Source organism: Geotrypetes seraphini, chromosome 4 (genome assembly GCF_902459505.1).
Source record: "Geotrypetes seraphini chromosome 4, aGeoSer1.1, whole genome shotgun sequence".
Taxonomy (NCBI): domain Eukaryota; kingdom Metazoa; phylum Chordata; class Amphibia; order Gymnophiona; family Dermophiidae; genus Geotrypetes; species Geotrypetes seraphini.
The window spans coordinates 291,002,186-291,024,093 of record NC_047087.1 but is presented as its reverse complement, the minus strand read 5'-3'; the positions used below and the strand labels follow the sequence as shown (position 1 = coordinate 291,024,093).

The window sequence follows — 21,908 nt, the reverse complement described above, 5'->3', positions numbered from 1 at the left end:
AAACGAGTTAATTCTGCTAGCTGGGAAAAAGAGAATATCGATGATAGCCAGGTTCAAGAGTCAGCCTTTACAGTTCTGAGCACTGAAAGGTCTTGTTAAGTCAGGACCTCTGATCAAAGCGCCATCCGGACGGTACAATGTATTCTAGTTTATAAAGCACATTAAATCACCTGTTTAAAAAAAAAAAAAAAAGACTAGAGATTTACCAGAGTTGGCTAAAATCAGAGCGTACAAAATGGTGAAGGTGATACTATCACTCAGACGAATAGAGCGATGGCCAAATAGTTCGGAGAAATGAACTGAAGACTTGGTGAAGCATGGTGCTGCTGTACATTCTGGGTGGCACTCGAATGAGAAATGTAGGCGGCTGTAAATCAAAACAGATTCCTGCCGTTCTTAATCTTTAGGATACACAGTAGCTTGGCGCCACACGTAAGCATTTCAAATAAGAAAACGGCAATTTTTAAAAAGACCCAGTGAAAATCTAGGGTAATTAAGTGGCTCACCATAAATGTATGTTTTTCCAAATGTAAGAATGATGCATCTAAAACCGAAGGGTTTTGCATCTAGAAATGCTATACTTGTGAAGACGGTTACTTATATATACAGCATATTCAATGATATTCTGAGATAGTGGTGGCCTTTATCAGGTATCAATTCACCTTATTTGAGTACTGGGTAATATGTATTTCTCATTGCCATCTATAGGATATGTGGGGGGGGGGTTCTTTCTATATGGTGGAATTGCAAATACAATATTTAAACAAAAAAAATACAGTGCATGGCGTCAAGTTTTTTTAATTTGGCAGGATCATTTGTGACGTAATAAGGTCGGACAAAATAGTTTCAGGACATTCTCGGGTTGCTAGCTTTTAAAAAAAATGTTGAACACTTTGAACTTTTGTGCAAATCTATTGGTATTAGAGCAATTTGGACCTTTCTCAGTTGTTCAAGGAGAGTTACATTCAGCTACAGAAGAATAATGCTCTTTCTTTTTTCTTATATTATTTATTTCTAAGTTTCCAAATTACATATCAAGTAAACACTTGCACAGAAAGTTGGTTAGACAGAACATTTCTCTCAAAGTATAAAACCTTTATGCCTTGATAATGCTTAAAAGAAAATACACAAGAAAATAATAATTTCAGCTAACACAGCTCAAGCCCTCAACTTAAGACCCAAGATTTCACATAAGCGAGAAAAAGAAGTAAATAAAATCAGTTTAGAAATATGCTAAACATAGTGCCGAGGTAGGAGTAACCTTATTTAACTTCTGGAGCAATTGTTGTTCCGCCATTTATTCGGGACAAAGCCAAGAAAGCAGTTAACTGATAAGGTTCAAAGAAAACATATTTAACTGAGCAGTAGCATATAATACACTTACAAGGGTATGTCAAATCGAATGGGGCCCCTAAGAGAATGACCCCTGGTCTCAAAAGAACAAAAATTCTCGGCCGACGTTTCTGAGTTTCTCTTGAGGTCAGGATACATTTGAATTTTAAGTCCTAGGAACTCTTTCTGTTTATTGTTGAAGAAAAGCCTCAATAACCATACTTTATCAATGAAGAATAATGTTCATATCTTTCTACCTATAAGCACTCTTAAAATATCCTGAACTACAATCTGTCAACTAACTTTATCAATACTTTTATTTTGCAAGAAAATAATATTCAGTGCCTTCGCTATAGACACAGAGTAGAATGCCATCTACTAACCAGGCCCAGAATGCCTTTTTTCTTGAGTTTGGGAAAAAGGTTTCATTTAAAATCCTTTTAAACAACTCGACTGAACTATTGCTCTATGCATCTGTATGCTTTGAAGTAAGTCAGTGCAAAAAGGATTTTTTTTTTCCAAATGCTAGAGGGAACTGAGGCTAATACAGTCTGTAGGGAAAATCATTTCTGTTTAGGGAGAATTTGAACTCGCTATTAATATAAATAAAAGATCTTTAAAACCACGTCGCCTTTTATTGCTGTTGGCTTGACTTTATAAGGCTGAGCCCTGGCAGATTCCGGCTTTTGGGTTTGGCTGGTAAGAGAAACTCCTTTTTTTCTGGCTGTCATTCACAGAGCTTCTTTCAGCCTCCAACCAATGAAGATCCAGGGCCTAAAACTACAGGGCTACATCTCGCCCAGGCCTTTGGCATCATGATTGATGTCCCAGTTTTAACAACAAGCAGGATCCAAAGGCAAAAGAAGAAGAAAAAGAAAGAAAAAAAAAAGCCACTTCGACTTCGGCTCTACCTTTTTCCACTTCCACCCTGCCTAAGTCTTTGGAAACGACTGAAGCGAGACCGCGCCACCTTTTTACCGCTTAACTTAAAAGAAATACATCGGAAACGACTGGACCACCATTTCTTGGAAGGGGTTTCGGAAAAGCATGGATCACATGGGGGCTCACCATATCCACCAGAGCCACGCAGAACCCATAAGCTTTGGAATTGATCAGATTTTGAACAATCCGGACCAGGGGAGTTGCATGATCTCCAGCTCCAGGCTCCAAGACTCGGACTATGGCTTGGGATGCATCGTGAGCAGCGCCTACAACACCATGACCGGCAATTACAGCAACAACAGCGCCGGAGGATACAATAACAGCGCCTGCAGCATGGCCTCTCTAACGGGCTCCTACAATGTCAACATGGGCATGAATATGAACGGGAATAACCTTAATTCTGCCGGGGTGATCAGGGTTCCGGCGCACAGACCCTTAGCCACTAGCGTCCATCAGCCTATATCTACTGGTATGCCCACAGTGCCCAGCATGGGAGGCATGAGTAACATGAACAATTTGACAGGGTTGACTTTTCCCTGGATGGAAAGTAACCGAAGGTACACAAAGGACAGATTCACAGGTGAGTTACTGCTTTTTCGGCACCCTGCTTCAGCTGCAGTCACCTTCATTAAACTGGCTCTTGGGGGGGGGGAGGGATTGTTTTGGTTTTCTTTGCCTTTACTGCCTAAAATCAAGCGTCAAAAAAAAAAAAAAGCTTTAAAAATTCCATTCCATTGAAAAAGCGACTCAAAAAACCGTGTTGTGTGTTCAGAATAGCTTTCAACTTCTTGAGTTTTATTTTTATTTTTTTAATGCATCAAAATTTCATCTTGGAATGGATGCTGGTAAAGTCCTACTATATAAACGAAAAAAGCATCAAATTCCGAAAGTATAAAAATAGAAAACATAAATAAATTATCATGCATTGTTCGGGTTTACAGTTATGACACGGTGCAAAGTTGCGGCTTAGAGATCAAGCCTAAGGTAAAATTTAATTTACAAATATTTAATCCCAATTGCTCCCAATCAGAAGTCTTAAAATGAGTCGCTGAACCTTCGTGACTGCTATGAAGTGAGTTAATAAAAGAGTTTTGAAACAAGATGCCATGCCTTGCACTGGTATAATCCATATACGATTTATATACTAAAAAATAACCTTCATTTAATTTAGTATAGAATTCTTTGTAATAGCCAATCACCACAGCCGGCAGCAATATCTTCCATTTTTATAGGAAATTTATAAGTCAACTTTTTATTTACCGCAAATCTTGTAGTTGTTGCAGTGCACAGATAAGGCAGCGAACAAATTTAGTTTTGCATTTCCCGGGTGATACTAAAGCTAATCCATAATATGAATAATGAACAGACGATACGTGTGCCTTCAACAGAAAGAGCGATCAATATTTTCAAAGGTTTAAGTGCTCCCTGAGAATTGAATTATCTCTCCCAGCGATTGGATATTGTATTTTAAAAGAGAATAAATGTGTCCAGTATGAGTGTGAAGTTATGTGTGCATTTTACATGATTTACACAAAGACATGATTTATTGCAGTTATGGATAAGAAAATTACATATTTTTTTTTTAATTTGTAGACTGCATAAAAGAGAATTTGGCAGTTTTAAAATCTCGCTATAATAAACAGCACAAATAGAAACCAAAATATAAAGATTTGAGATGACAAACTGTATGTACCCTGGTAGCTTAAATTTGCTGTTTTTGTAGTTTCAAAAAAAATAAAATAAAAAAAGTCATACATTAATAGGAGAGGATACTAAGTAAGTTTTTAAAAAAAATAAAATAAAAAAAGTCATACATTAATAGGAGAGGATACTAAGTAAGTTTTTAAAAAGCTGAGATCATAAGAGGTTAACGTTCAATTTTTAAAAAAAGGGAACTGAAAATGCAAGAAAGAACAATTTAAAATATTTTAATTTTTAAATATACCATTTTCAGTCCAGAGCTGTCAGGCCCATACTTCTTTACAATATATTGTATCCTACCTATCTAGGTAAGGAGAAGCTTTGAGTTACAGTTGGAAACTTGCCAGGGTGGCTGAGCTATGATTTATTTCTAGCACGAATTGAAATCGACAAAACCAAACTGCTTCCTTTTTAGACTACAGAAAGTAGGAAATATTTAATAAGCCTCTGAGTTTAGTACTGGCCTTACCTGCTAAAGTTCTTTTCCGAGAGGCACTTCTTGGGTAGAATAAGGCTTCGACTACCTTGGCCTATGTGAGGCCTGCTTTCTATCAGTGAAGGCCTAATAAAATTCAAATCTGAAAACAGTATTTATTCTGGAACTCTGCTGTCGACCAAATAGATCATTACATAAATCAAAGGTAACCACATTTGCAAAATAAATATTGCCTTTTCATTTTTTGATGCCGGTGTGGGGTAAACAATTGTGATATATAAACACACATGATATACTCCTAGATGTGGCAGAACAAAATGATTTGTTTTAATTATTTTGATTGCTTTTTAATTACTGGTTACAGCTCCATTTTTTCCTAAGCAACCTTTTTTTTTTCTTTTTGTTAGGAAAAAATGGAACCCTTTAGTTAGATTTTTTTACATAGTCTTACTAAAGTAAAATAGTTGACCGTCAGTATCCCTTGAAACACCCTGAGTTTTATATTCTGAATAAAGATTACCTACAATTTTTTTTTTTTCAATCAGTGAATAAGAGAGCTGTATGCAAACTATTGGTATTAATCCGATTTGTCATATAATCTAGATAAAAAAAGTGAACCCTTACACAACTAATGTGTGCCCAGGCCTGGTGCTTTCAATTCTCTCCATATCCAGTCAAAACTGAATTATCACAATGATGATCATTAATAACAATGACAAAATGTTCCTTAAATGTATATTACGAAAATATATTTCAGTCTTTGCAGCTTGATGAATGTGTTCTGCTTCCTGCACTGATAAATTCACGTAAATAACTCGCTCTCAGCAATTCCTTAAAGGCCTGAGCTGAATCCCAATTTCCTTTAACTTGTCTCTTTAATTCTCGATTGATTTGGTTAAGCAGGGCTTTGGCTACGATGACTTTGTATTGTACCACTTCGCTGTATGTCCAGCACCTCTTATTGTAAAACGCCTCGAACTATTATGGCTTTGGCGGTATATAAAAATATAAATTATTATTATTAACTTTCTCTAAGTCTCCCTTTGCACTAATTGAATCTGAACTTACCTTCTGTGACATAGTGCATTACAATATAAGGGAAGCATTTCCACACTTGTTCCTGGTGTATGCCGTGTGTGTCTCTGTATGTGTGGATGTATGCAAGGCCCGTTTGGTGACATCTTCGGCTCTGTCTGTCTCTTCCGCTCTGCTTTTAAACTCTGCTGATTTTTGCCGCTTGCTTTTGCCGTGTCTCCCAATCCAGTGGCCCTCTCACCCTTCACTGTAACACGTCGTATAGGTCACCCCTACCAGAATCGGACGCCTCCCAAGAAGAAAAAACCACGGACTTCTTTCACCAGGCTTCAGATCTGCGAGCTGGAGAAGAGGTTCCATCGGCAGAAATATTTGGCATCAGCAGAGAGGGCAGCTCTGGCCAAGGCGCTGAAAATGACAGATGCCCAGGTCAAAACCTGGTTTCAGAACAGAAGAACGAAGTGGAGGTGAGATGCAACCGAACGACCAGGTTATCTTACTTGATGCATATAATGCAATATGTATAGGCGCAATAATTAGAGATCCGGGGGAGGGGGCTAATCAATTATTTTGCATGTTTGTCACCATGTACCCAATCCATTCCTGTGCCCTTTCGTGGAGAATACAATGAACGCCTATGTTTTCTGCTCTGTAGCAAACAAGGTATAGCAAATTGTTCCAAGGTATTTGGTACAATTTTAAGATTAGGTTATTACAAATTTCCACATATATATATATATATAATTTAATTATTTATATACCACTTATATCCTAAGTGCTTTACTTTCAGGTACTTTATCATATTTCCCTCTCTGTCCCGGTGGGCTCAAACTCTATCTAGTGTGCAAGTAGTTTTATGTTTGAAAAAACCCATCTACGATGACACATGTACTGTATTTGCCGCATAAGGTCTCTTTTCTGATAGATTTTAAAAAAAAAAAGAGCCAGTGTATATTTAATCTTGCAGAATTCAATTCCTATGTGGAGAATGAGTGTGGTTAGCTGGGAAGGGAGCATAGAAAAGCGATCGATTATAGCTATAAATTTTGAAAGTTAATGCATTTTCCCTAATATATCAAGAGGATGGCTTCTTTAAAGAGAAGCTGTGGCCTGGAAAGACCATCGTCCAAACACTGAAAAGTGCCCTTATTTAATTGGAGAGATTTGGATCATCTGAACGACTCCTTTCGGGTTTTTTTTGCACGTGGATGCAGCTAGAAGTACTACTTCAATGCTCCAAAGAAACAAAACAAATGAAAAAAAATCGGTGATTTGTGATTTTAACTTGGAAGGTACATTCAGATTGAGTATTTATTATAAATATATGCAATCCAAGTATATTTCCTAAACACCCCCCAGGAGTTCAACTTTCCTTCCTTCCTCTCCTCCCTCGTAATTTGAATTTAAAAATACAGTTTTGATATAGGTGAAAATTATACTGTCATCACTACAGAGTCACATATATTTATAGTTATTACATTAAATTGCATGCAGTTATAAATATTATTGTTAGGATGTACAGGGGCCGCTGAAAAGTTCTCAGCCAAATCAAGAAGAGAATGATGTGGAACCATGAAACTTACAAGTTATTCCACACTTTTCTTGACACTTTTCATATCATTGAAATGAAAAGTGTCAATAGATGTGTGGAATAACCTATAAATTTTATGGCTCCACATCATTCTCTTCTTGGTTGGGCTGAGAATTTTTCAGCATCTCCTTGTGTTGTGATGTCATAATGCCTCATTCCACCAATGTCTAAGAGCCAGCCTCATTGGTGATGTCACAATGGCTTGGTTTCCCTGAACTTGTGCCCATTTACTAGATGAAAAGTGTCAAGAAAAGTGTGGAATAACCTATAAGTTTCATGGCTCCACGTCATTCTCTTCTTGGTTGGGATGAGAACTTTTCAGCAGCCCCCTCCAGTAGTGAATGCAAACGAAAAACAAAACAAAACAAAATGCATCCCTCCCACCTTATAACAAATCTTTTCACACTGCATCTGACCTTTACAGAAAAGGGAAAAGCTCGTTCTCCCAAAGTAATTCTTACACCGCTTGGCTGTATTCAATTCAGCTATAGGAAATGCTCTTTTTGACCAAACAAAGGTGTTGCTGTCGAGTCTTTTTGATGTGCATGCCATCTTTTGATTGACAACCTTTATTTTAAAAGGTTAAGGACCACACTCCTTTACTTTGTTAAAAGAAAAATGTGGCAAATATTTAACTATTAACTTGGGTCCGTTTTAAATACTACCAAAAATGAGACTCACTATGTTCCATCCAGGAAGAATGATGATCATCTCAGCACACGTGTCATTCTCAAAATGTTATCTGTGATTAGCCAATTAAATTTCAAGATATCACAGCAAATGAAATTAAAAAATGGCTACAACTGAAGACAGGGGTTTAAACTCTTTTCTAAGACAAATGTGTATTTTAATTTATTCCTATCATTTATATTTCCTATTTATTGGATTAAAAAAAAAGACAAATATTATCGCAGAAATTACAGATTGCACACGTGCACATAATTATGTACGGAGGAATCGAGAGAGAGAAGAACACATGTGAATAATCTATTTCAAACAAGAAGAAGAAGAAAAAAAAAGATCAAAAATGGCCCTTTCAGTTCTACAGAACCCCAAATCAGCACGTTTAATACGGTCACCTGGTAAAGAATTCACTTTTCATTAAGGGAGGAAAAACTGTTGGGAGGGGTATCGATATCCCCATCTTATCGAGCTCCTCTATATACGCAGAAAGACATACGCGCATTAAGGCATCTAAATAAACATATTATAATAATGAGCACGCTTTAATGGTCAATATGATACAATGCCATTTGCATCTATACCTGAAAAACATGACTCCCTATTGTATACTAACTGCTATAGGGAAAGGGATTGGAGCTTGTTTACCGCCTTTTTGTTGTCAGTAGGAAATGTTTCATTTCAGATACAGTAGTAACGGCGGGATCTGGATAGACCTTCTGTCTGCCTACATACGCACCCCCCTTACCATCATAACCTACCCCCCACCCCCCTTTTACCACAAACACACTAGTCTTTATGATGGTAAAAATTAGCTGCAGCTCAGTTTATTAATCCACATTAACTTCAATTAACATCGTAACCAAAAGAGCTCCTCCCGACCTACCCCCTCAAATACATAGTTTCAGTGCCCTTGATCCCGCCACCTCAGCAAGGGTCAGAGGGGTGGCATGTCCCTCATGCCCCTTTTACCTGGGTCACCTGACCCACTGGGCACAGCTCCCAGCCAGCCCACTGCTCATCACCTGATGAGCCCCATGACCCAGTAGCTAGGGAGATCCGCACCCTTGCACTACCATCATCTGCCAAAAATAACGGGCGGGCGGGAAAAAGCCGCCCTGGAGGACCCCAGAAGGAGCCGAGTTCTCCAAGGTCCCGGCTTTAAAACCTCTTCTCCCCCATCCCCCCGCGCCCTTCTCTGCCTCTCCCTACACTGATGAGCCCTCCACCCAATCTTCACACAATTACTTCCCCCTTCCCCCCAACTAACTTAACAACCCCAGCCGATGGGCGACATGTGGCCCTACCAGCCCCGTGTTACATTCCGCCCATTCACACGGGGTCTCGGGCTCTCATGAATGTCCAACAGCAAGCATCACCCTGCCCAGAGGTTACCGGATCAAGGGTTATAATATAGCTCAGGTGCCGGTTCTGCTTGAGAACCTCCAGAACAGATCAAACTTTTTCGCAGGGTCACAGCGTCACACTGAGGAGTATGAAAGACAGCTTTCTTAAATGACACAGTTATTTTGCTGTTACAGATTATTTTTGTAATACTGATTCAATAAACAACACATATGGGTTGTTGGTTTTTTTTTTTTAAAATCAAGAAACACATCAAGAGTGTTACGTTTTGCTCAAAAAGAACAAGATCCTTCCATTTTTTTTTGTAAGAAGAACTGAAGATATAAACATAATTAATTTATTTCTACCAACTACAAAAATAAATTGCAATAATAATAAGTCCACGAGTTAAGGGTAAGCATTTTGACAGTTGTCAAAATCTGTTTTTATAACAATTATTTTTTAAAATAATAAAATGTGGAACCTACTTCTAAAATCTTTTATCTTCATTAACACATAAAGCCCTGGGGAACAATGATTTAAATAAAAAAAAGTGTGCTGCAGTTATATTTGGGTACGAGAGGTCCGTTAATGTATATATATTAGAGAGATACAATCCTCGAGGCTCCAACCTACCTCAGCTTTAGAAAACTACTCAAAACACACCTCTTCCAACGCCACGACACTTAATTGCCCCCTCCCCAAAGAACCCCGCCCCACCCCCACCCCTCCGATCCATTCTATCCTTCCCCCCAATTTCATCTACTTCGTTGCCCACATCCCTATTTAATTGAACACTTAACTCTACGTAAATCTGTTCAATTAATACTTATCTGCATGTAACTATGTTTAAATAATGTGTACCGCATGTAACCATGCACGTAACTATGTTTAATTAATGTAAATCTGTTCAATTAATGCTTAACTGCATGTATCCATGTCTAATTAATGTGAACCGCCTAGAACTCACTGGGTATGGCGGTATACAAGAATAAAATTATTATTATTATTATTATTATATTGTAACAATACTAGTTACTGAATATATTGGGGTTGCCTTTTCACATATTGTAATCGGAATCCATTGAGTAGCTTCTATTTTAAGTGGATTGTGCCACAAGTAGTATTCTTTAGGGCAAATATGTTGTCCACATTTCATTTTACTGTCTTTATACCTAAGGCCTTTGTTCAGCATGAAAGGAGTTTTCTTTTTATACTTAAAAACGTAATCGGAGACAAAGAGTCTGTAAGGCCCGTGTCTGCATTTTCACTGTTCTCTTTTAGGACGATAAATAGCCCAGGCTCCAACAGGCTTCTTAGTACATTGGGAGAAAGCATCACATTATGAGATGACTAGACAGCTAAGTGTGCTGCGTACTCCCAGCAGACATAAAGAGCACATACGAATTTCTATACATAACAGAGCGCAAGGACGACGGGATGCTGAAAATTCTCAGCCCAACCAACCAACTCCCTAAATTCTGAGCGTTATTTTGCCACTGGAGCTGAAAAGAGTGTTATCTTATTTCTGTGTGTCAATTTGCAGAAACAAAATTCTATGTTGGTTGTTTTTTTTTACATTGGTTCAGGTCATTGATTGAATCATATCCAGGTCATTCTCTTCTTGGCTGGGCTGAGAACTTTTGCTATATGAAAAAGAATGGGGGGAGGGTTCAAATGATCTTTCTGTAGCTTCTTTATACCTTTCAATTATAAAAAAAAAATAGTTACATAAATGGGAAATTGAAAGTTATTATCTAGTATTGTATAATTTCAATTAACATTTTTTTCTTGCAATTGCAAGCAATTAATTATGCTTAAATGCAACAGGTTTTTTTTAAGGACTTTGTCTTGCTCCCAGCTGGAGCGGTGGCATGGGATATCTGTGAATATAATATACTATACTATAAATAACAATATATTACCGGTAATTATACCATCAATGGGCTGTGTTGTTTTGAATTCAAAACAATATTAAATATGTATAAAGCTAAATTTCTGTTGGGTGAAAGTTACATATTATTAAGCATTCTATAATTCAAGTCTTGTTGCTTTTGGCATGTTTAGGAAGCAAAACTTTCACTGTTTTGTTTCCAAATATCAAGAAATGAAATTCATTTTTTTTCTTGACGGTAAACAGTATTAAATATTCCACCAATAATTGCCACCACATAAGAAAACAAAGTGTAGGGGAGAGTGTAGTGCAGTGGTTACAGCTACAGCCTCAGCACCCTGAGGTTGTGGGTTCAATCCCACGCTGCTCCTTGTGACCCTGGGCAAGTCACTTAATCCCCCCATTGCTCCAGGTACGTTAGATAGATTGTGAGCCCGCCGGGACAGAGAGGGAAAACTGCTTGAGTACCTAAATAAATGCATGTAAACCGTTCTGAGCTCCCCTGAGAGAACAGTATAGAAAATTAAATAAATAAATAATAAGGGTCCTAAGGCCTAGATGCACTAAACTCTCTGATTGTCTAATGATGGTCGCTAAACCAGCTTGAACCAATTTGCCAATGGCTCACCGCGTGGTTTTCTGTGCGTTCCTACATTATCTGACTCTGCCATGCAAATGACCTCATTAGTATTAAAATGAAGTCATTAATATTCAAATGAGCACACTGATCAATGCCCTAACACCACGAAAGCATGCATTAAATCTAGAAATTACTTCTAGTGACCCGGAAAAATATGACAGGTCAAGGCCAGTCGTAAGTGTCTTGCCAACAGGTCTGCCATGAAATCAAAATTTATAAAATTTATCATCATACTAGGTGAGGGACATCTACTCGTGTGCTATAGGCATGTTGTGAGCATATGTGTTGAAGGTGTGTCCTATATTACCAAAATCCGTCCTCTCCTCTCTGAACACACAACCAAAACCCTTATCCACGCGCTCTTCACCTCGCGCTTAGGCTACTGCAACGTACTTCTCTCAGGCCTCCCGCACACCCGTCTCTCACCTCTTCAATCCGTTCAGAATGCTGCTGCATGACTCATATTCCATGAGAGCCGTTATTCTCACATTACCCCTCTCCTCAAGTCACTTCATTGGCTCCCCGTCCATTTCCGAATACAGCTTAAACTCCTCTTGCTGACTTATAAGTGCATTCACTCTGAAGCCCCCCAATATCTCTCCTCACTTATCTCCCCCTATGCTCCTCCATTCACTGGGCAAGCCTCTCTTATCCGTACCTTTCTCCTCTACTGCCAACTCCAGACTCCGTCCCTTCTTTCTTGCCGCACCGTATGCCTGGAACAGGCTGCCTGAATCAATAGATCATGCTCCATCCCTAGCAGTATTCAAATCAAAGCTAAAAGACCAAGTTTTTGAAACTGCTTTCAACTCTTAACTCTCACTCACTGCTGTCAGATACCTAGACCCACTGAATCATTTCCTCTACCAGTCTCCCCAACCCTGAGATGTCCTGTCTGTCAAATTAGATTGTTAGCTCTTCTGAGCAAAGACTGTCTATTGTATGTACAGGGTTGCGTATGACTTGCAGCGCTATAAAATTGATATAGAAACATAGAAGATGACGGCAGAAAAGGGCTACAGCCCATCAAGTCTGCCCACTCTGCTTACCCACCCCCTGTTTATGCCCTAATGACCCAATTTCCTTATCTTGAACCTCGTAGGGATCCCACATGGGTATCCCATTTATTCTTAAAGTCTGGCACGCTGTCTGCCTCGATCACCTGCACTGGAAGCTTGTTCCAATGATCAACCACTCTCTCTGTGAAGAAATACTTTCTGGGGTCTGCAGCAGCCACTCTCTCCTCCTCTCCCTATTGGCTAAGGCTCTTAACATTTGCATCTCCTCTTCCTATAGGCTAAGGCTCTTTACACCTGCATTGTGATGTCATAGAACTTTCTGATTATAGAAACATAGAAACATGATGGCAGATAAAGGCCAAATGACCCATCATAGAAACACAGAAGATGACGGCAGAAAAGGGCTACAGCCCATCAAGTCTGCCCACTCTGCTTACCCACCCCCTGTCTATGCCCTAATGACCCAATTTCCTTATCTTGACCCTCGTAGGGATCCCACATGGGTATCCCATTTATTCTTAAAGTCTGGCACGCTGTCTGCCTCGATCACCTGCACTGGAAGCATATACACCTGCACCTGAACACAAATACTCATGTGTTATAGGCATTTTTTGAGCGTGTGTTGAAGGTGTGTCCTATGCACGCCCCTTAAGAGCGTATACCTAGCATACAAGGGGACGGTGGAAAGAAGGGGGCCCAGTGAAAGAACTGGAAAATTTTCATTCATCATGAACCAAAATGAATGAGATCCGGGCCAAGAACCTTTCAGCACCCCGTCATTTATGTCCCACATTTGCATGTGCTGCTGCTGCTTCTCTGCCCCCCCCCCCCCCCGCCGAGCGCTCAAACGTGCCTATGTAGCAATCCTTGGCACTTGCGTACATTTGTGCCTGTGGACTATTCTGCACGGGTGTCAAAGTCACTATCCCAACGGCCGATCAGATGGGAATACAGTGATCCTCCGCGAAACTCATTTGAACGCAAAGTCGTTCGAAATTCGATCGCCATTTTTAAAATCGGACAATGAATTGGCTCACAGTGACCCACTCGGCTTGAGGGACCATTTTAGTGCACCCAGGCCTAAGATCGGTTTTCACTAAGTGAAGAATATGTTTCATCAGAATTTAACATTATTTTTTTAAAAGTTTTGTGTTATTTTTACACATTTAGAGAAAGTAATGCCTTGCTCATGGGCTTTCATAAACAGAGATCAAAAGAAAATTGGTAAATGCACCAATTAATGTATACTAGGAGGGATTTTTCATGTTAAAATTAGTAACATAAATATTACAGTAACTACTGTTTAATCAACTTTGTGTTTGCTTTTTAATAATGTTTGGTGATCATTTCACTATAATTTAGCCTGGTTTATTTTTTTAAAATCTCATATCTCCAGCATTCAGTCAAGGTTTTAATCATTTACAGCTCATGGTTTCTAATATCATTAATGCCCCATTATTCTTGATTTCAGTGTCATTGCAAAATCCCAAGTGGAATGCATAGTGCATAGTTACAACTACACGCAAAGCATTTTCCCTATCTGCCACAATCTATCTAATGTACCTGGGGCACTGGAGGATTAAGTGACTTCCTAGGGTCACATGGAGCAGCGTGGGTGGGTTTAAACTCACAACCTGAGGGTGCTCTAACCACTGCGCCACTCTAGAAATCAAAATGTAGTAAAAGTGAGCCAAGTACAGGACAATGAAGCCATTGTGACTTCACAGATGAGGTTGGCTCTTAGGCATTGGTGGAATGAGGCATTATGATGTCACAATGGTTATCAAAGGCTGAAGCTTTTCACACCATTTATTTATTCAATTTTCTATACTGTTCTCCCAAGGGAGCTCAGAATGGTCAGAATGGTTTACATGAATTTATTCAGGTACTCAAGCATCTTTCTTTGTCTGTCCTAGTGGGTTCACAATCTATCTAATGTACCTAGGGCAGTGGAGGATTATGGGGTCTTTTTTATTTTTTTTTTCAAATAAAGCTTTTATTGAGATATACACCAAGCATAAAATATACACAGTAGATGCAGCAACAGTAAAACAAAGAGCAGTACACAACATTCCAGAAAGCTCCCAAAGTGCTGCCAGCCAAAAGACACGTGCAATCCCTATGTTCTAACAATAACAAACCACAATACCCACTAGAACTTAGCCAATACCCTCCCCTCCCTCCCCCCAGGGACAAAACACAATACCCACAACACTCGAAAAGGTTGAGAAATATCAAATCCCATAAAAAGCAGAAAATGGAAGAGGAATATGGGTAGAAGATCCCCCGAATCCCAGCCCTCCCAGTCCAGCCCCAAATGTAGCTCAAATCCCCGGTCCGCCCCTACCACCCACCCCCACAGAAGCCCGAAATCGACGCCAAATGCGAGCATAGCCATGTTGTTTGCCATGCCGCAAGGCCGTTAAGTGGTAAAGAAGTTGCCAAGAAAGCAAGCGCTGCTCCACCATAACCCATGTGGGAGAGAGCGCTTGATTCCACAAGGAGGCTAAAGCCAACCTAGCAGCAGTGAATGCCAACTTGCAAAACATAGAATCTCCCCAGGCAAGGTCTAATTGATGCCAATACAATAAGGCATGTCGCCAATCATCCGGAATCTGGACATCAAGAATCTGGGACACCCTAGAAAAAACCCCCGTCCAGAACCCACGCACCCACCCACACTGCCACCACATATGAAGGTAGGTGCCCACCTCCCCACAGCCCCGCCAACATAGAACACTCGCACCCCCCTGCCAACGTGCCACAGCCTGAGGAGTATAGTACCAATGAAAGAGGACCTTATAACCATTCTCAATCAACAGAGCAGCTATACCCGCCGAGGAACCTTCTGTCCAGATATCCCCCCAAGTGTCCCAGGAAATAGTAGCTCCCCAATCACCCTCCCAAGCCCTCATGTAGGGATGTGGGGCCCCCCGGCAATTAAGGCACCTATATATAGCAGCTAGAGCTCCCTTCCGGAGCACCGGACCCAACAACAACTCAAAGGGAGTCTTGCCACCCCTCAAGTCCCCCAGGAGGCCCGAAGTCCGAATATAGTGAACAACTTGGAGGTAAGGAAACAGATCCCGGACCCCCCAGCCAAACCTACCCCGTAGCTCTGCAAAGGGTCGAATACGGCCCAAAATCGGATCCCACAGTTGTCCCACACATGCCAAGCCGCTAGCCTCCCAAGCAGCAAACACTCCCCCGTCCTTCCCGGTAGAAAATCTGGATTATGTCTCAACGGGGTATACCAGGAATGGCGCCTGCCCAGCAATAAGCCCCCTCTGGTCTGATTCCAAACCCTCAGAGAAGTTCCAACCGAAGTCACCTCACCCACTAGCCGCACCCTGCCAGGCAACCATGGCCGATGCAACAAAGGCACCCCATCATTTAAACTTTGCTCTATCTCCACCCACGGTTTCGGTACTTGCGTCTGCCACTCTAAAAGGGCACGTAACTGAGCAGCCTGGTAGTATTTCACCACATTGGGTACCCCCAGTCCCCCATCACTCCGCCCCAAATATAAGACCTTCCTGCTCACTCTGGGTCTCCGGCCCGCCCATATAAAATCAAAAAGGTGCCTTTGAACCCCCTCCAATGTGCTCCTGCTCACCCAGAGCGGCAACACCTGAAATAGAAACAAGAGACGGGGTAAGATCATCATCTGCACAACTGCCACCCTACCCAACCAAGAAAAATACTGATCTTTCCAACCAAACAAATCCTGGCGAATGCGCCGAAAGAGCGGAGGGAAATTAAGATCATAAAGTGCCACTCCCGGCGGTACAAAATAAACCCCAAGGTAGCGTAGAGAATGCTGAACCCACCGAAATGGAAATCGGTCCCTGAGATAAGTCACCCGATCTCCGGACAAGTTAATATTAAGAAGCTCTGATTTACCAACGTTAACGCGAAACCCCGACACCTGACCAAAATCGTCCAACTCCCGTAATATAGCAGGCAAAGAACTCTCAGGCTCCTCCACCGTAAACAAAAGGTCATCCGCGAACAGGGCCAACTTATAATCCCCTCCCGGCACCGTAACCCCCTTAATATCCTGGTTCATCCGCACCCGCTGCGCCAAGGGTTCTACCGTCAAGGCAAAGAGAAGCGGGGAGAGAGGACATCCCTGACGTGTTCCCCGGGCTAATGAAAAAGTCTCCGAATAACCCCCATTAACCTTAATACAACTAAGAGGGCAAGTATAAAGGACCCGAATCCAATCCTGCATGCGTGGACCCAAACCCACAGAATCCAAGACCCGAAATAAAAAAGGTCAGGAGACCCGATTGAAAGCGTCGATAGATAAAAACACCGTGTCCCGTACCCCCCTCCTGGCCCGGTCAAACAAGTTATAGACACGGCGAGTGTTATCGCCCACCTGTCTTCCCACTACAAACCCCGACTGATCAGGATGGATCAACCGGGGAATCCAACTCATCAGTTTATCCGCCAAAATTCGTGTGAAAATCTTAGTGTCAACCCCCAACAGCGAGATCGGCCTGTAGGAAGCACATTGAAGGGGATCCTTCCCCTCCTTAGCCAGCACCGTAACCCCCGCTAAGCGCATGAAGTAGGGGAGAGCACTATTCTCTTGCAGAGAATTAAGAAAGCGCAACAAAGGAGGCAGCAAGAGATCCTGAAAACGTTTATAGTACCGAACAGTGAAACCATCCAACCCAGGCGATTTACCGAGTTTCATCGAGCGCAGTGCTCCATGAGCCTCAATCAGCGTGAGAGGACGGTCCAATCGCACCACATCATCACGTGCAATCTTGGGCAGCGCCGCCGAAGTTAGATAGGCGTCCAGATCCTGCAAGGACCCAAGAGCCTCCGAAGTATAGAGATGGGAGTAGAACTCCACGAAACGAGCACGAATAGCATCCTCTTTCTGCAACAACTCCCCAGAAGCCGCTCGAATCGAGAGAATCTGATTACGCGTCTGCCGTACCTTCAGACGATTGGCAACCAGTCGACTAGCTTTATTAGAAAACTCAAAATATCTCTGTTGGAGAAGCTGCAAATTATGGTGCAGGCGCTCCAAGTCTAAAGCCTGGAGATCACGGCGCGCTTGAAACAACCGCCCACGGAGCTCAATATCCCAAGGGTTACGCTTGTGTAAGTGCTCTAACCGACCAATCAAAATCAACCAAGCCGCCGCATCTTCCCGCCATTTGCGCTGCCGGGCAGAAGCCAGAGCAATCAATCTGCCCCGAAGGGTATCCTTTAATCCCTCCCAAACCGCTTCCAATGATGCTCCACACTCCTCATTCACATCCAAATATTCCTGCAGCCACCCCTCTATCTGCACTCCCACCTCCGGGTCATCAAGAAGGCTATCATTGAAACGCCAAAATTTCTGTCCCGAACCACCCCCCTCCCCCGAGAACCGCACCCAAACAGGTGCATGATCCGACCACGTGAGTGATTCAATCCCCGCGGACTCCACCCGACGGAGCAATCCCCGCTCTACAAATACATAATCGATTCTAGAGTAAGAGGAATGTATCCCCGAAAAGTAAGTATAGTCCCTAACCGCGGGATGCAACCACCGCCAACAATCCACCAAATTAAGGGTAGTCAATGCCTCACGCAACAGTTTACGATCCTTTCTCCCATAGTGATCCGCCCGTCCTGAATTATCCAAATGAGGGGTCACGGTAAGATTGAAATCCCCACCCAAAACCAGGGCGCCCCCTTGAACCGGAGGATTCGAGGCACCAACTCGCGGAAGTAGGCCCCCTGACCCTCGTTAGGGGCATAGATATTAACCAGGGAGTACAAGACCCCCTCAATCAGAGCCTCCAACATTATATATCGACCCTGGGGATCCCGCACCACCCTATGCACTTCACACCGAACCCCCTTACAAATAAGAATACCCACCCCTCCCCTCTTGGAAGTACCTACCAGGGAAGCCCAAAGGGCCTGAGAAAATCTAGTGTCTTTAACCAGGGATTCATGGGACTGAAGTAGATGAGTTTCCTGGACAAAACAAACATCTGCCTTCAGACGAAACAGCTCTCTATAAAAAGCCCGTCTCTTATTGGGGGAATTAAGACCCCTAATATTATAAGAGACCAACCTAAACCCCTCCATAATCTAAATAAAGCAAGAACACTGCGGACCCAACCCCTCCATACTCGACCCCATACCCCCCTCTCCCCCCCACCATCCCACCCCTCCACCCCCCCTCCCCCAAAGTGAGAGTCCATAGATCTCCCACCAACATGCAAGAAAGTGAACCATCCCCTCGGCCCATTGCTCAATCCCCACAACCAAATGCTAACTATCAAAACATCACCCACAACAATCCCCGTAAGCAAACTCTCCCAACCAACAGCCCTCCACACAACAATTCTCATTCCCCCCCCCCCCCACCCAGCACTGTACCCCCACCCATCACAGAAACAATCCACCAACCTCCCCCTCCCACCACACCCCAGGAACAGTCCATGGACTTCCCCCACTCAACCCCCATCCAAAACCCAAGACCCAGAAATACATCCTCAAGGAGAGAGTCCAAAAACACCCCTCCCATTATGAAGGGAAGAAGGAAAACAATAACAAAACAAACACAGTCAGTCAATCCTCAGGGGGGGCCGCTCGAGGAAGAAGCGGTAGCTCGAAGAGGGGGTCCTCCCCCCCGGCCTCCCCTCCCGCTCCTGGATCCACTCTCCACACGCTGCCATCGGGAGGAGGCGGGATTCCCCACTCGGTTGGACGCCGCTCCCACCGCAGGAACAGCCTCCTCCGGGATTTCAATACCCGCTTGTTGCAGCAAACCATGGGCCTCCCTCACAGTGGTAACTTTAGTGTGTACTCCATTGATGGAAATAACCACCCCAAAGGGGTAAGTCCAGCGGTAGCGCAAATTGCTGCGTTGCAGAGCTTTAGTCACTTCCCGGAATGCCCGGCGTTTCTGAAGCGTGCCCGCAGCCAGGTCCTGATAGAACTCCAATCGATGCCCCTCCCAGGTGACCGTGCCCAGCTCCCGGGCTCTGTGGAAGATCTGTTCCTTAAGCACAAAGCTCTGAAGGCAAAGCACAATATCTTTAGGGAAATCTGAGGTCCGGGGTCCCAGAGCTCGATGTGCACGCTCAAGACCCGGCTCCAGAGAGTCATCTTGTAGAAGCCAACGGATCAGCTTAATAATAGTAGCACGAACATCTTTATACTCCGGTAGATCCGGTAGGCCCCGCACCCTCAAGTTATTACGCCGGGTGCGGTTCTCCAGGTCCTCAACCTTATCCAGGAGGAGTTGGTAATCAGCAGATGCAGTTTCCAGAGATCTTTGCACACCAGTCACATTTTCCTCGCAGCTATCCAGCCGCATCTCCACCACTTCCACCCTTGTGCCCACCTCCACCAGGTCAGTGCGCAGCTCTTGCACCGCTTCCCGGACTTGCACAGCCACAGCCGAGATTTCAGATTTTACCTCCATAATCCAGCGCTGAATGTCCGCTTTCGTAAGCGGTTCCGGCGAGGCCTCTTCCTGAATGGGCTCTGCCACCATGTCGGCGACCGCCGCGATAGCGCCACTCAATCTCGCCGCCTCCCCACTGCTGGTCTCCGGGCCTGCCCCACCATGTGCAGCCCGGCCCAGCGCCTGCTCCATCGTGCGCTGGCCAGGTTTATCGCCGAGCAATTTTTTGCGCGTTGCCATGGGGTTCCCCAACCCTTCACACACCTCACCAGCACCCGGGGAAAGAAAAATCGCGCTTTTTACACAACTATAGATAAATACAATTTGTAAATCAAATCAAAAAGGGCAAGGTAACGAAACAAAAGGATTTTTGTTTATCGACCTTACTGTTACTCTAACGAGTATCCTGGGGATATAAAATAAGCATAACTCAGTTAAAAGCATCCTTCAAAAGCCAGCTTTTCAGGAGACTTTTAAATGGCCATGCTCTAACTGCACAATTAGCGAATGGCCATTAAGTCCAGAGATAGGAAAATTAGCCTGTTTCTGGCCATGGCAAAAGTGGCCTTGGTATGCAGAAAAAACCAGCAATAAGGATGCTCCAAGGCCACTTTTAGAACGAAGAAAGCAAGCAAGTGAGGCGTGGGATAGAACACATCAACCTTGAAAGAACACATCAACCTTGAAAGTCTATTTATTCATATAGACTCAAATTAAAATACATATAAAAGTACATGGATATAAAGTCCTATTTTGCAGGTATATAGTCGTAATGACCTTAAAATTGCATGGCCCAGTTGATGACCCGACACGGTCCGTGTTTCGGCCTCCGGAAGGAGACCTTCCTCAGGGGTGTGGATGTCGGTCTGAAAATGTATATATGCCTTATATCAGGGTTCCCAATCCACAGCCCACTAGTGGATGCCAAACGTCAGGCGCCAATAAAATTCAGCGCTAAACGTTATTCTGTAAAGGGTGCTCTGGGATGAATGCGGTTCACAGAACAGTGTTGAGCGCTGAATTCTTCACTCAGCTTTGGGCATGAAGGTTTAGGCCAGCTGCTTGGCGTGCAAGTTGGGCGTGGATCCCCGCTGTTCTTATCACTGCGTGCATCTTTTGTGAATGCCCCTGACCCGCCTATGCCCCTCCCATGGCCACAACCCTTTAAATTTTTGCGCAATCCAATTTTGGTGCTGTTACGCAATAGCATGCAGCCAGACTGGCACCCAAATCATAATTTGTGCCCACTAAGCTCTATTTTTTATTTGGATTTATGAACCGCCTTTAAGTAGAGATTCAGCCAAGGCGGCGTACAGCAAGTACAATGCAACATAACACTTACAATTTTGTTAATAGCGTAATTAAATCATTTGAGCTCATTAACTAATTATTTTGGCCGCCAGTCTGGGAACAGAACTCAAATTTGGGTGACCTTTCTAGAATCTGGGTGATCTGCACTGTTTGCACATGGTGCATGCTTTCTTGAATATCAGTACAGACTGGCAAAGTGAAAGCCAGCTTTTTGAGGGGTGGTCCAAGAGTGGAGTCAGCATTTATGTGGTTAATTGCCAATAATATTTAGGACATGGTCCGGCACTGAATATTCAGGAATACCGTCGATGAAGGCTAAAAGAACCCACCGTCACCAGCTGAAAATTTTTATAGATACCATCAAGCGGCAGGGTATGTATTGGATCCTTCCTGAAGTCTTGGAGCATCTTCCGGATTGGTTGATTTTAGAATGGCAACTCATGTCCCCATTGCAGTTGAGCCACATTTTGAGTATCAAGTTATCCCGAATTTATGAGGACAATAGTATTATTTTTGCCACATGGAAAACCTTAAAATTCATCAACAACTTAAC

General features: G+C 42.9%; 1 protein-coding gene across 2 annotated transcripts in view; it reads left to right on the top strand.

Moving 5' to 3' along the window:
• The first annotated feature begins 2,223 nt into the window (after positions 1 to 2,223).
• The window catches only part of TLX1 (T cell leukemia homeobox 1), a 33,299-nt gene continuing 13,614 nt past the window's right edge, over positions 2,224 to 21,908 (top strand). The window contains exons 1-2 of one of the 2 annotated variants that reach the window (XM_033942861.1): positions 2,224 to 2,854; positions 5,712 to 5,913. In XM_033942861.1, the coding sequence (XP_033798752.1) occupies positions 2,380 to 2,854; positions 5,712 to 5,913 (677 nt within the window). In that variant the 5' untranslated portion in view covers positions 2,224 to 2,379. Of the gene's footprint in view, positions 2,855 to 5,675; positions 5,914 to 21,908 lie in introns of both variants that reach the window. The other variant, XM_033942860.1, reaches the window with a different exon arrangement.